Source organism: Musa acuminata, chromosome BXJ2-4, assembly GCF_036884655.1.
Source record: "Musa acuminata AAA Group cultivar baxijiao chromosome BXJ2-4, Cavendish_Baxijiao_AAA, whole genome shotgun sequence".
NCBI classification, from domain to species: Eukaryota; Viridiplantae; Streptophyta; class Magnoliopsida; order Zingiberales; family Musaceae; genus Musa; species Musa acuminata.
In genome coordinates, this window is record NC_088341.1 from 7,687,086 (window position 1) to 7,701,315 (window position 14,230).

Consider the following 14,230-nt stretch of genomic DNA (forward strand, 5'->3'; position numbering starts at 1 on the left):
AAGATGAAAAAAAAACTGAACTTAAAAAAAATCTTAAACTATTCTTGAACGTAAACTCTATAGATCTGAGTACATAAGACTTGAATGGATCTACATATATAAATATAATCTATTTATAGTTGTGAAATATAATTTAAACTAAAAAAATTATCTTTATAATTTTATTTAATTTATTTATTTAAAAATAAAATAATAATTTAAAATCTTTCAAATGATATACGCAAATCATTCATTTGTGTGAGCACACAAGCACGCGTGCAGGAAACCTGTAACAGGCGGCGATGGAGTGTTCTCGTACCCTCTCCTAGAAGAAGAAGAAGATGATGATGATGATGATGATGATGACGAGGGCATGGACCAAGCAATTAAAGGGAGATGCAAGTCTTGGGCAACCCGACACCGGTGGTGGTGGCCGTCAGCATCTAAATGTCTTCCTCCTTTGGGTTCGCATTTGTCTCGCGTTGCATTGACCATCAGATCTCATCATGTCGACTGTTGAATGATTAATGGGAGGCAGAGAGAGAGAGAGAGAGATCATTAGCTTATTATATACATCACATGAATCAATTATAAATTGTTTGGGAATTACCAACTCAATGAAAATATCATGGTTTCTTCCAGCTGTTATGCATGCAGCTCATAAAACTGACAGAGATACTAGCAATAGTCAAACCATGTAAGATTTCTTGATTCATGCATGAATGTTTCAACCATGTCTGCGATATACCCTGATCGATTCAAAGTCGATGGCCACCTTATTAAATGGACGTGAAGATAAAACCAAGGCAAGACAACTGCAAGACCAAGGCAAGCATGATGGTCAAATTAAAGAGAGAGCGAGAGAGAGAGAGAGAGAGAGAGAGAGAGAGGAAGAGATTTCTTCTTTGTGTCACTATCAAACCAGAAAATATGTTCCTTTTTCTTTCCGATCGAAATCACCAACAAGAGCGACTTGGATTACTTTTCTTGAGGGCCAAATGATACCACCACAAGAACAGGGATTCGATTCCATTCCCAGGGCCATTGATTTACCTTGGACTGAGCCCGGAGGAGCGGCTCTCAGGTCAATGCGGTCTCTGTCTTAATGACCACGTCTCCTGTCACAGCAACTTCCCTGGAAACTCTTGGCTACTTCCCAAGAACAAAGAAGGAGAATAAAAGGTAGGAAACAGATCTCAAACACCACACCGCACACCATTGTGTTTGTGTTGTGTTCTCTTCCTCTCGGACTCGAACCATGCAGTTCTAAACTCTCTCTCTCTCTCTCTCTCTCTCTCTCTCTCTCTCTTCTGCTGCATCACCGATTGATGTTCTGCCGTAGGAGTCTTGTCGATGGAGAACCACCCAATCCAGTCCCCTCATCCCATCGCCCCCCACTCCACCACCAGTAGTAGATGCATCAGCAACGACGATGGAGTAACAGCAGCAGCAGCTCCTCCGACACCGCCTCCACCTCCAAAGTCCACTCCATGCGCCACCACCTTCGTCCAGGCCGACACCTCTTCCTTCAAGCAAGTGGTGCAGCTGCTCACCGGCTCCGCCGAGACCACGGCGAAGCGCTGTGGCGGACTGCCGCCGGCCGCCAAAGCCGTCACCGGCCCCAAGAGGCGGGCTTTCAAGCTGTACGAGCGCCGCAGCAACCTCAAGACGATCGGCCCTCTGAAATCGACCGCGTTCTCGCCTCATAAGCGACCGCCGGAGATCAAGTCGCCGATCGTGTTGGACTTCCCTTCGCTGACTCTCAGCCCCGTCACCCCGCTGACCCCTGATCCCTTCGACCGGCTGCTGCAACCGTATTCCGCTGCGAGGATGTCGGCCGACGCCCGTTCCATCGCCGAGAAGGGGTTCTACTTGCACCCGTCGCCGAGGACCACGCCAAGGGATGCGGAGCCGCCGAGGCTGCTGCCGCTGTTTCCTATCTCCTCGCCGAGAACGTCATCTGCTTCAGCCGCTTGTTCGTCTACCTGATGCTTTTTACTTGCTTCCAGAAGAAATATATCTGCTTCATGCGAAAAACTCGTGCTCTTTCTCTGAATTCTCTCTGATCTTGTCTTCTCTTTGTGATGCTACAAACCAAATTCTGGGAGTATACAGACATCTTTTTCTTCAAGCTCACAGCATGCAGTTCATGTGCATCATTTTTCCTCCTCGATCTGTGTCTTTGTTTCTTCCTCCATGCTGTGTAACCTGTAAAGTTGGCATTGTCTCAGCTACCGTGGTCAGCAAAGTGATGATCGAGGGCTGTACTTGTGCTCACAGCCCATCATCATCCTGCTTTGAGGAAGACAATGATCCTGTCACTCACCCTTTTTGCCATAGCTCAAAGGTCCTCTTCACGTGCAGCATGATACACCCTAATGCATGTCTCAGATTTCAAGCTGAGTTAATTCCATATCAGATAAAAATAATAATTGAGTTAATTCATAGGGTCAGAGTTAATATACTATCATAATTAAAACCAAGAATTGACCATCAACCAATTTGATGGAGACAAAATAAATTATAATTCTTCTTCCAATTGCTGGCTCACATTTGTGTTGGACAAGACGATGACGCACCCAATCTTAACATTCCCAACCACGGTATGCTTGTCGACTTAATTCGATCATAATATTCATGTTTTGGTCAGACAGTTGACTTTCCATCGAACCTGTTTTAAGTATTGCCGATTGGACCCCAACGCCCTTTCGATTCGTGACGTCATCTCGACGTAGGTGGTCCACGGCGGCCCCCCGAACCGTCGTGGCTGTTTTGGAAGGTGGCGGTTTTCGCGGTGCGAGGCCATGAGCACCGTCCATCGTGCTCGAGATTCGGGTATGCACGAACCGTCAAGTGAATCGAACGGCGAAAGAGGCGAAGCGGATTGGTGCGCCTCCCTGTTCCGCGCGTTAACCGGAAATGGCCCGGAACCCATCTTGCAGTCACCGGCTGTAACCGGCCGACGTAACAACCACCGCCGCAACGGGAACGTCAATCCTAAGCGACCCCTTTCCGCCTTTCTATTGGATCTAACAATGGGCCCACCCTGGTGGTCCACTAGTGCCGCCAATCAAAAAAGGGGTATCGTGGTAAAGTTATATACAATTGACTTCTCTTAATCATCCCGTCATCGAGATAATTACTTCCCTAATCTTTGGTCGGGATAAGTAATACTGTTAGTTCTCGTCCCCTACGCCCGCCTTCCGTCTCCCTCCGTGCAACAAATCTGGCGCTCGAAGACGACGACAAGGGCTGGGATCGGCGATTCAAATCCACGTCTTCATCAAGGGAATTCCATCTCCGAAAAGGCAAGATCATTGGCCTCCTGATCCCTCCCGATCCGTGTCCTTCTTCTTCTTCTTCTTCTTCTTCCCGTTCCGTTCTAGATTTGGGACAGTCGTCTTGGGTTTATTCTGTGAATGACACACTTCTGAGGATTGAAACGGGTGCAATTGTGCTAAGCTGGATATAAGTCGGTGTTCGTTCAAGGATTGGAGTAGGTACGTTCGCTGCATGTAGATCTTCCTGTATTTTGGTGAATTTGCGTCTGTACGTTGCAAGACAGTGCGGATTTGGAGGTATTGATTCGTCGCTCTGGGTGGCTCTTCCGGTTCGTTATAGGTTGGACGAGAGGGTTTTCGGAAGGGGAACGGAGATGAGAGGGTGGCAATGACTGGAGGGTCATTGGGTCTACGATCCGGGAGTTATGGATCACTGCAGCCGCAGCTGCAGAACGGTGTTGCTGTTTTTCCGACTCAGTTGCCGCCCATCTTGGTCCGTAAGACTTCGAGAATGTCCCTTTCCGGATCAAGAGAAAAGGAGAGGATTTTGCCAAGGATTTTCAAGTTTGCAGGAAGAAGGAAGGTCGGGATGTTGCTCTTGCTCGTTGCCTCAGCGGCAGTGCTGTCATTCATTTCTGTTGTCAGTAAAGGTTTGGCCTTTCTTGCTTGCTTTCATCCTTTATACATTTTTCGGTCATGCATTACGTCAGTTAATTGATCTTCAATCTTATTCTCCATCCTCTGAGTTTGGGTGGCATCATTATATACCAATTTGCAGGACTCTTCTCAAGATCGAGAAATTTCACTGGCTAAACCACCTAAAGTTCTTGTTTTCTGCGCATGTCTATCACTTTTCTTTAGGTGTAGGACATCAGTTGCTCTTTCCTATGTATTTGTAGAGGGCGATAGTAGCCAAACTTAGCGATTGTTTTCATGTGCTGATTTGTTAGTGATAGTATATAGTAACCAATGTTGATATTTTCCTTCCTTTATGCCCACAGGAATATGGCACAAGCAGCAACTTGACATGCCATCTAGGATGTGCTTACAATGGTTAATGAACCAATTATATCTAATGTTGAAATAGGTTGTTGGGTCAAATTAGTCAATTCTGTCAGGTATTTGAATACTTAACTCTGGTTACCATGGAAATGTATGTAAGGTGTACTGTTCATAAAACATAAAGGCTGCTTATTTTAAGATGGAATCTACTACTAGAAGCTCATTATTTGTTATCCTTGGGCAAAGTATGGCATAGTAACAGGTAAAACCAGCAGTTCAGCATTGTTACAAGAAATACCTGTTAAACTGCAGACGGTTATTACCTCAATTTAATGTATTAATTCATTTAAATTAAAATTTTCAACCTTCTTCTTTTCAATTTTTGTACCAGTTATTTGACTCCATTATCATCATAGCTTGTATTAATTTCTTTCATTTCTATATCAGATGAAGATGCATCAGCGAGCCCCGAGTCTCGCATGGGTTTCACTGATCACGTCTGGAAGTTTGTAAATCCTGTTAGACCGTCACGTAATGATTTCAGCCCTCCCTTTATTCCTGCAAAAGAAACCACGGTGGATAGCACTTCCAATACGAATCATGAATCTGCAACTACCCATAATGTAACACAGCTTTCTGTTCCCATTCTTCCTCCAATGCCACATCCTTGCGAAAGTTTCTCGCTTCCTCCTCCGCCAGCTGATAAAAAGCGCACTGGTCCACGTCGTAAGTCTTGAGCTCTTGCTTCGTCGGACGGGCAACATTTTATTCTTTTGGCTCATTTGTAAACTAATTCTCTGCTTGAAAATCTCATTTCTCTCTTTTGTAGCATGTCCTGTTTGTTATGTCCCTGTAGAGCAGGCTGTACTTCTCATGCCACCTTCGCCATCAGCATCACCTTTTCTTAAGAATTTAAGTTATTTTTCAGAAGATAACTTGATTGCCAGTGAGTCAAATGGAGGTTCTGTCTTTGGAGGATATCCATCTCTGCTTCAGAGGAACGAATCTTTCAATATAAAAGAATCAATGATGGTGCACTGTGGGTATGGTTCACTCTTCCTGTCAGTTCATTTTTCTCAAAACACTTTTTGCCAGTTTATTTTCTCATTAAGTGAACTATGCTTAAATTTTTTAGGCTGAATTTTTTTTTATTGTTGACTCTTCTTTTGCTTTTGTCTGTGTGGATTGAAGATACCTAACTGTTTTCATTGTCTAAGCTCATGTTAACTGTCATTCATCAGATTTGCCAAAGGAAAGAAACCTGGTCGAGAGACTGGATTTGACATAAATGAAACTGATCTTCTTGAAATGGAGGAATGCCACGATGTCGTCGTAGCCTCTGCCATTTTTGGTACTATGTGCAGTATTTCTCTATTATTGTTGTCAGTTTTGTCCACCTTTGACCATTGCACCTCCTGGCCCATTTAGATAAATTTGCTCATGTTCATTTGGTTGATCAGGAAAATATGATGTAATGCAACAACCGAAGAATATTAGTGAATATGCAAAAAGGAATGCATGCTTTTACATGTTTGTTGATGAAGAAACTGAATTGTACATAAAGAACTCCAGTGGCCTGGTTGATACCAAAAGAGTTGGTCTATGGATAGTGGTGGTAGTTCGAAACCTTCCTTTTGTAGATGCAAGGCGAAATGGGAAGGTAAATTTTTTCTCTTGCACTATTATTGTAAGTTTAAGTTGCAGTTAGCATTGTCTAACATTTGAAGGTATTATGATTTTCATCAGAAAGCAGATTCATTTGAGTTTTGTTGATTTATTGATCAAAGTCGGTGTACTTTCTCTTTCTGATACTGTTGAGGATATTCTAGTTACATACTGTGAGGAATTAAATGTAAATACTGACTGACAGGTATTGGTTTTTCTTGAATTGCCTATATTTTACCCCACAGATTGATGAACTTGTACTGGTCCTTGTTACAAGTTCTTTGAATTGCATTCAGTGTATTGAAATTATTTATACTAATGTCTGGCCTTCCAGATTATATGACCGGTAAGATAAGCAGCTATCAGCGGTAGTATGTAAAAGTTTTTGGAGTCCAGTAACTGAATCTTTGTTTAATATCAGTTAATTACTTTTATTAATTTTCTACAAGGAAACTCATTGGCATTAATAACAACAATGGCAACAAGATATATGACTAAGAGAATCAAAATTCAACATGAAAGCTATGCTAACTTACAAGATATTCAGGAAATTTGGCTTATAGGTATATTATTAAGTAATATAAATCATCCAAGAGCAAGTTGTAGCATTTGGCAACATCTTTAGTTCATCAACTAGCCATTGATGTTTTACGTGTTACACATGTATCAAGCCTACATTAGTTCAATATATTATTTGTATTTGTTGAGGGTGAACCTTAGTACATTAGTAAGGTTGCTCATTTGCAACTTGGGAGATGAGGTTCGAGTCATAAAAATAGTCTCTCTATAGTTAAGGGGAAGGTTGCATATATTGACCTTTCCCATACCTTGCATTGGCAGGACAGCGTTGGATATTATCTGTATTTGTTCCTAAAGTTTGCTACCAGTAAATGTCTAGATATGCATATGAATATATGTTTGTTTCTATCTGTACCTAAATACCCGAATATCTAGATGTATGCAGAAGTGTTCTATTTTCCCATACTAGTTGGACAAAGTGTGCTATTTAGTTCTTTTTAAGTATATTTTGTTCTTGTTTGTTAATTTTCTCCTTTTTCGCCTTTCACATCTGCTTTAAATTCTTTTAATCCAAGAAATATCTATATCTCGGCCTGCTCCCATTTTACTTGCCTCATGGATATTCACACACCATATTGGTATTTGTATATCTAGGAACTTGTATTGAAAGAAGATTGAATGAACACTTCTTGAATCTGTTTTTGTATGCGATTGGTTCTTGTATTCATCATATATCCATGTGTGTACCTGAAGAATCCTATCAGAATATGGATACAGATATGCGTTTGGTTCTATTCGTGTTGGAATACCTGAAAATTCGAATCTATCTTAAAAGTGTTAAAGCTGCTCATACTGGCCTCAGGAAAGTGTTACTTGATTGTCTTTTCTGAATATATTATATTATATTTACTTGATTGTCTTTTTCTCTTTTTTATCCTTTTTCACATTCACTTTAAAATCTTCTTATCCAAGAAATATCATAATAGGTTCAATTTGGACCTTAATTGTTTGTTGGTGATATAGCCTATGTTTGCAATATTCATATCTATAAATTCATTTTGAACTTGCATATGCTTAATATCCTTTTATGTTTGTATTTACTTTAACAGAAGGTCTCATTATATAAATTTTTATTGTTTAATATCGGTTTCTGAAATTGTATGTGCTGATTAAAAGTTTATTTAGATTTCAGATATAACTTTCTAACATCCAATTCATGTTAATTCATTTTCACTTCTAATAATTCTGGGTTAATTTACTATATTTGATGGAATCAAATAATTTAAACAAAATGAGCAAAGTCAAAATCCTAATGTGTCCTTTATGGTGGCTGATGATCCATGGACCTGTATAAGATGACTATTTATAGGTAATGTAGCTTTTTTTCACTCTGTCTTCCATAGGCTTTAGTTGGAAATTTTGTTCCATGACATTCCTAGACAATTTATCTGTAGAACTGATGACCTAAGGGAACTTTGTCAGTCACAGATGTTTCTCAGTTAGTAAGACATGCACTTAGACACCAGTTGTTGGGTACGACTCAGAAAGGGACTGTGCCCCAAGGCTACTAGATAGCCATCATTGATTACTTAACTGAGCATTAGGTAGATTAAGGGATTCAAGTACTATTTTATATTTGTTCACTTCATTTTTCTTCAGTGTGTAGAGGAATTGCCAGAGAGAAATGAACATATTTCAGGATAGTGGAGTGTCTTTCATGTTATATTCAAATAATTGATAAAATCAGCTGGTATATAGAAGGGATTAAATCCAGCATTTATCTGACCATGCATTTCATTTATTTGACTGAGAATGTATAGTTTTGGACTCTCGAACAGATACAAAACGCACCATGATGACTCTGGAACAGTCATCCAACCCATGATATTCTGACCTAGTTTGACTAAATTTGTGATTTCCTAAAATGAAATTTCTGAATATTATTATTTTGTAGTTTTTACATTAAACCTTTTGATATTGCCCAATTAGCACAATTAATTTTGTTATTAACAACTGGATGATTTTGTTTCTTCAATCTACAAGTTCAATTTCTACTTTGATTCTCAATGAGATGTTCCTATAGCATATTAGTTTTCTTAATTATGTTCTGTAGTGCCAAAGATATTATGTAGACTTTTTCTTACTATTTAATTTTAGCAGGTTCCAAAACTTCTGCTCCATAGGCTTTTCCCAAATGCCCGATTTTCTCTTTGGATCGATGGAAAACTTAAGCTTGTTGTGGATCCTTATCAAGTTCTTGAGAGGTAAAATGTATTCTTTAACTGTCAAATGTATTCCTTTTCTGCATATATCTATTTGGAGGGTTAGCCTTGATCTCATGATAATGTTGCTCCTTTGTTATTTGTGACAAGGCTCGGGTAAGGGAAATAACTCATTTCTTTGCGGTCATGACACCACACAAATTGAACCCCTTTTGACCTTGTGCTAGTGGGACCCATGTGTAATGGATCATCCTTTATCTTTTAAGTATAAAAGAATAACCATCTAAAATTTTGCAAGTGTCTGTTGTATACCTATCTTGCACGTAGATTAAAATGAGTTTGACTGGCTTTCAGATTCTTGTGGCGGAAGAATTCCACTTTTGCAATCTCCAAGCACTACAGGCGCTTTGATGTTTTTGTGGAAGCAGAGGCTAATAAAGCTGCTGGAAAATATGACAATGCGTCCATAGATTATCAAATTGAGTTTTATAAGAAAGAGGGTCTGACACCTTACTCTTTATCCAAGCTGCCTATTACAAGTGGTGAGTGTAGGGGTTTTTATATGATAGAAATTGTTTTTTTTTTTTCAGAAAGATGCTACAGATATATTATTAATAGCCTGTTCTAAGGTCTGTGATTCTTACTGTAAATCGCAGATGTCCCTGAGGGATGTGTGATCATCAAAGAGCACATACCAATCACCAATCTGTTCACCTGTCTGTGGTTCAACGAAGTTGACCGTTTTACCTCTAGGGACCAGATCAGTTTCAGCACAGTAAGGGATAGGATAATGTCTCAAGTGAATTGGACGATCAACATGTTTATGGACTGTGAAAGACGCAACTTTGTTGTTCAGGTACTTCAATCTTAACAAACGTCGAATTTGTTGTATTCCAAAGTGTATTCACTATAGATTGAAATACAGAAGTAAGAAACATGGATAGCCTTAACATACTACTGCCAACCATCGCTGTGCCTATCATGCTGTGCCGATGTACTCGACCTTATTCTGCCTACCGGCACCAGTCAGAACAGCACGGTAATTTATTCTAATATCTAAAGTAACTTCCAGTGCTGGCTGGCGTTTGGCACAGATGGTGGTTTCTTTTTCTTCGTGTATGTTATCATGTGGACTTAATGCAAGGTTTTGGTGAAGTCTAATTCGTCTGTTAATCATGTTTTCTATGTTATGCAGGAATATCACAGAGACCTGTTAGAACAACGTAAAGCACTTGCATCCTTGATCTACCCACCACCTCCTGCAGTGACTAACGAATCACCTGGAGAATCACTTCCAGGAACTCATCCACAAAGGCTGGCAAGAGGTCCTCCATCAAAAAGGCTCCCTGGTAAGATATCCACGAGGCGTGGGCGGGACAAAAGATCGGGTTCCAGACGACATCATCCTCGAGCTGCCGCTGGAAGAGACAACAGTTCGATCTGAATTCTTTCATGATTCTTTTTCAAGGTTCCTACAGTATACTAATCTGCAGGGTCTGCGGAATCGGGACCAGTGCCTTGCAGAGGAGCATTCTTGAGCTTAATGCTACGTCATTATTATTTCGTAGCAACTGTCGATAGCAATTCATATATTTTATTTTGCTACAGATAACCTACTGATTTAAGAATAAATAGCATGTTTGTTTCGTTTAGAATGTTTTTTACATCTTGATGTACTCATAGACCACGAATACACATACTGAATTCTTGTGACATACGAGTGACTGTTTTCATAGGTTATATATGGCTGCATTCCTGCTGATACCAGCAGCTACTTAAACTTGTCAAAATGAAGGTTGCATAATGAAAGAAACTTGTTGATTTTGGGTTGGAAGGTAACATTTATAAATTATTATTATCGAAATTGATCATTGATCCATGTCGTCATAGAGTCGATTTATGTAGTTCACTTTTCAAAGGTCATTGCATTATGACGTCCATTTCATGTAGTTCATTCTTCAAAGGTCATTACGTCTAGAGAATTAATAGACATTATTATTTTTTATTTTTATTTTGTTACTTCCGCGACAATAGTATTATCTTCAAAAACACATTGTGCATAGTATTATGTAATACATGAATAAAAAGAGCAAAATCACCAGTGGGTGAAGAAAGATTCATTAGGCACTGTCTCCCTTAATTCCACGTTCCGACTTGGATCTTATAGAACCACTTGACATACCATTTATATTTATTTAATTCGCGATCCCTTGGAAATGCCTCGCCTCCATACTTTGCCGCCGAACAAAGCCATCGAGTTACACGGGCGCTGCTGGTTAGGACGGGAACACGGATTTGATCGGTGGCAGCCTCCTCATGCTGCACACTAATTGACGCCAGCTCCCCATGTCTCCCTCGTCACACCATTCCATGGCCTTCACCATGCCCTCCTTTCGAGTCCATGCAGAGCTCAGCAGTGCTGACGAACCCGGAAAGAAGGAGAAGAGAAGGCATCGAAGTCCGTCCGACGATGATGATGTTGTCAGTGGCATTTCAACAAACAGTATGTGTTCTTACGAGTTACGCTACTGGCAAAAAGACCGATAAGCCCGCCCAAGGCATGAAGATAAGGACGGTCTCGTCACGTGCGACACGCGCGACGGAGCCACGTGCAGCGAAACAGCGTGGAAGCGGAAGAAGCCAATGGGCCGGTGACGCGTGGTTTCCTCCCCCCCTTTCCCCAAGGGCACGTCGTGGTGCTCGCTGACACCCGATCACGTGACTTGTTCCCGGGCCCACTGCCTCTGCTGCTGTCGCTGCACGTGGGCGTAACGTGTCCCGTTTATAATATCAGCGGTAGGCGATCCGTTACGGTCAACGTGGCGACATCTCATCTGTTGGATGGTCCGAAGTCTAGCTGTAACCGTCGTGCTTAAACGTGGCCGACGGAGATTTTTAATTGGAATCGAACAATGGGGAAACAAAAAGAATAGCGAGGAGCAAGGAGAAACGGGATTCCCAGAACCTGGTGGATCGATTCCCCAAACGAGGGAGGATTGAAATCGAACTATAAAAGCGCCGTTCCACCATCATTAATCCTCATCTCTTTAACTCCCATCCTCAGCAAATTATGCTCTTAATCAAACGGATTAACAGCGTGATTAATAGACATCCGACCCGCACTTCATTAATTACATTTTGGGAATGCATGGGGGTAAAACGGTCAGTTAACCATGTTGACGGAAACTGAGACTTTAGAAGAGCACTAATCGCGCGGTTCGAGGGGAAGGGTATGAGGGTAAATTAAGGGTGAGTGTAGGGGGTGTTTAAGGGAGTAGAAATCTTCCCGTCAAGTAAAGATGTGCTCTTCCATCTCCGACGGTCGCGCTTCGAATAAAACCATGACTCGCTCCGCCTCGCTTTCTCGCCTTGTCGCCCCTTTTCGCCTCTAATCCTCTCTCCTTCTCACACCTTTGTGAGCCCTAATTTTGAGTGCCAAGAAGGCCAGCGATGGAGGCAGCGGATCACTTCCACGGCGGCTTCTGCCGCGCTGGGAACACGCATTGCAGCCCAGAGAAGAAGGCCGGCGGTGGCGGAGGAGGAGGAGCGGGGGACCCGTTCGTCGTGGAGGACCTGCTCGTCTTCTCCAACGAGGAGGAGGAGGAGGATAAGGCCGAGGTACTCGCCGGTGGCCGGGAGGACGACGGCGCGGCCGGCGGCAACTCCACGGACTCCTCCACCGTCACCTCCGTGGACAGCTGCAGCAACTCCCTCTTCGGCCTGGAGCCGTACTTCACCGGCGACCTCGTCTGCCGGAGCTTCGCTGATGCCGGCCTTTCCGGCGACCTCTGCCAGCCGGTAATCCCAGCCTTCGGCTATCTGCTGTGTTATCACACACTTTCTCTGTTGTCTTCAGAAATTTTTATTCTTTATTTACTTTTTAGTTTTTAGGTAAAAAAATCTAATTTCTTATTTTTATAACCATCCTTTTTTTCTTCAAAATTTCAGCTTCATACTGTTGAAAATATCAAATCATATATATATATATATATATATATATATATATATATATTATGCAATGCTCCTTCTTCATCAGATTCCTTTTAATGAGTGAATATTATGTTTGAATTCTTTTGAATTAGGCAGATTATTTTCCTGTTGGAATTAATTTTGGTAAGGCTTTTATGAAACGCCACAAAACTGAGGGAGGGATGGAAGGAAACGTGGAAACGCCCCAGTCGAGCGGTACTTTCCACTGAGGAATAGGAATCTTTACCTGAAATGGAAAATTAAAGAGGAAGGGGAGGAGGGCTGAGCGATTACCCCGCGCACGAAGCTTTATTGTTTTTGTTTGCCATTTTTGGACGCAGCTGTACGACGAGCTGGCCGAGCTCGAATGGCTGTCCAACTTCGTTGAGGAGTCCTCCAGCGAAGACCTCCACAAGCTTCACCTCGTCTCCGGCGTCATTCCCACCGCCTCTTCGTGCACCACGGGCGCCGCCAACCGAGCGGAGGTATCGCATGACGGTGGCCGCGCCGACCAGGTGGCTCACTTTCGCACCGAAGCACCCGTCCCCGGCAAGGCGCGGAGCAAGCGCTCCCGCAGCGCCCCCTGCAGCTGGTCCTCACGGCTGCTCGTGCTCTCCTCGTCCCCGGAATCGGAGTTCGTCGGATCCCCCTGCGGCGGTGGCGGCAAGAAGGCCGTGAAGAAGAAGGACCCGCCAGCGGACCCCGGCATGGCGGTGTCGGACGGGCGGAAGTGCCTCCACTGCCAGACCGACAAGACGCCGCAGTGGCGGACGGGGCCGATGGGTCCCAAGACGCTGTGCAACGCCTGCGGGGTCCGCTACAAGTCCGGCCGCCTAGTGCCGGAGTACCGCCCCGCGGCCAGCCCCACCTTCGTGGTCTCGAAGCACTCCAACTCCCACCGCAAGGTGATCGAGCTCCGCCGGCAGAAGATACTCCGGCACCAGCTCCATCCGTCCGCCGCTCCCTTCGACGGACCGTCCAATTTCTTGATCCCCGGCCCCAATATCCGACATCTCATCTAATTCTGAGAGTTTTCATAGGTGTTGTGTTAATATTTGGAGGAATTTAGGCTCCTTTACGTGTCTCTTTCTCCAAGCAGCAGTTCATATTTGTGTTCTAATTTCACTAATCTGAACTCAGAAATCGATGTTATAACTAAAATCCGCAACTTTTCTTCTCTCTAATAAAAAAAAAACAAACACCATCTTAATTGTCGATCAAATTCACCAGTGTCCAATCCAAGGGGGGAGGGGAGTCCACGGTACCCCAGAGAATACACCAAGGATAATTCGTCCTTTCAGTCACCTTCATACTGTGCATCGTTCACCACGCAGCGAGGTATATGTGCCATAAACGACTACTACTATCGAGGCAGTCAGTCACATGCGAGATGTTAAGTAGGGGGGATGAGCACTTCAATATATACTACGTTGATATGGGCACCACTCACCAGCTGGTGATCCTGAATGACGCATTAACACGCGCAACACGGGGGGATCAGTTTGATTCTAAGTAACAAGTGGTCACATGGCCTGCAGTGCGGCTGACGTCCCGAGCACGGGCCGAGGTGAGCTGAGTGGAGTGTCGATTTAG

The 14,230-nt window shown here is 42.9% G+C and overlaps 3 protein-coding genes across 4 annotated transcripts; all 3 read left to right on the forward strand.

The window, feature by feature from the left end:
* Positions 1-1,162: 1,162 nt before the first annotated feature.
* LOC135608973 (VQ motif-containing protein 4-like) lies at positions 1,163-2,110 on the forward strand. The gene has a single exon (XM_065102059.1). It carries the CDS (start codon positions 1,333-1,335, stop codon positions 1,966-1,968), a length of 636 nt encoding a protein of 211 aa, XP_064958131.1. The 5' UTR covers positions 1,163-1,332; the 3' UTR covers positions 1,969-2,110.
* A 1,026-nt stretch (positions 2,111-3,136) lies between these two features.
* LOC135609806 (probable hexosyltransferase MUCI70) lies at positions 3,137-10,277 on the forward strand. Of its 2 annotated transcripts, none has more exons than XM_065103473.1 (10): positions 3,137-3,479; positions 3,601-3,910; positions 4,710-4,988; positions 5,092-5,305; positions 5,504-5,613; positions 5,723-5,922; positions 8,607-8,710; positions 9,023-9,210; positions 9,325-9,524; positions 9,864-10,277. In XM_065103473.1, the coding sequence occupies exons 2-10, from the start codon at positions 3,649-3,651 to the stop codon at positions 10,110-10,112; spliced, it is 1,806 nt and encodes a 601-aa protein (XP_064959545.1). In that variant the 5' UTR covers positions 3,137-3,479; positions 3,601-3,648; the 3' UTR covers positions 10,113-10,277. The 2 variants fall into 2 exon arrangements, with proteins under 2 accessions (XP_064959545.1, XP_064959546.1); XM_065103474.1 differs by having other exon boundaries at positions 3,342-3,479; positions 5,191-5,305; positions 9,864-10,252.
* A 1,539-nt stretch (positions 10,278-11,816) lies between these two features.
* On the forward strand, positions 11,817-13,721 carry LOC135608974 (GATA transcription factor 9-like). Its single transcript, XM_065102061.1, has 2 exons — positions 11,817-12,466; positions 12,979-13,721. Exons 1-2 carry the CDS (start codon positions 12,119-12,121, stop codon positions 13,657-13,659), a joined length of 1,029 nt encoding a protein of 342 aa, XP_064958133.1. The 5' UTR covers positions 11,817-12,118; the 3' UTR covers positions 13,660-13,721.
* The last annotated feature ends 509 nt before the right edge of the window (positions 13,722-14,230 follow it).

Bases quoted from the DNA above. Each gene is read 5' to 3' on its own strand.
- LOC135608973 (XM_065102059.1), top strand. From the start codon at position 1,333: ATGGAGAACCACCCAATCCAGTCCCCTCATCCCATCGCCCCCCACTCC.
- LOC135609806 (XM_065103473.1), top strand. From the start codon at position 3,649: ATGACTGGAGGGTCATTGGGTCTACGATCCGGGAGTTATGGATCACTG. The intron at 5,306-5,503 runs GTATGGTTCACT...GTCATTCATCAG, and splicing joins TCAATGATGGTGCACTGTGG to ATTTGCCAAAGGAAAGAAAC. The intron at 9,211-9,324 runs GTGAGTGTAGGG...TGTAAATCGCAG, and splicing joins CAAGCTGCCTATTACAAGTG to ATGTCCCTGAGGGATGTGTG.
- LOC135608974 (XM_065102061.1), top strand. From the start codon at position 12,119: ATGGAGGCAGCGGATCACTTCCACGGCGGCTTCTGCCGCGCTGGGAAC. The intron at 12,467-12,978 runs GTAATCCCAGCC...TTTTGGACGCAG, and splicing joins CCGGCGACCTCTGCCAGCCG to CTGTACGACGAGCTGGCCGA.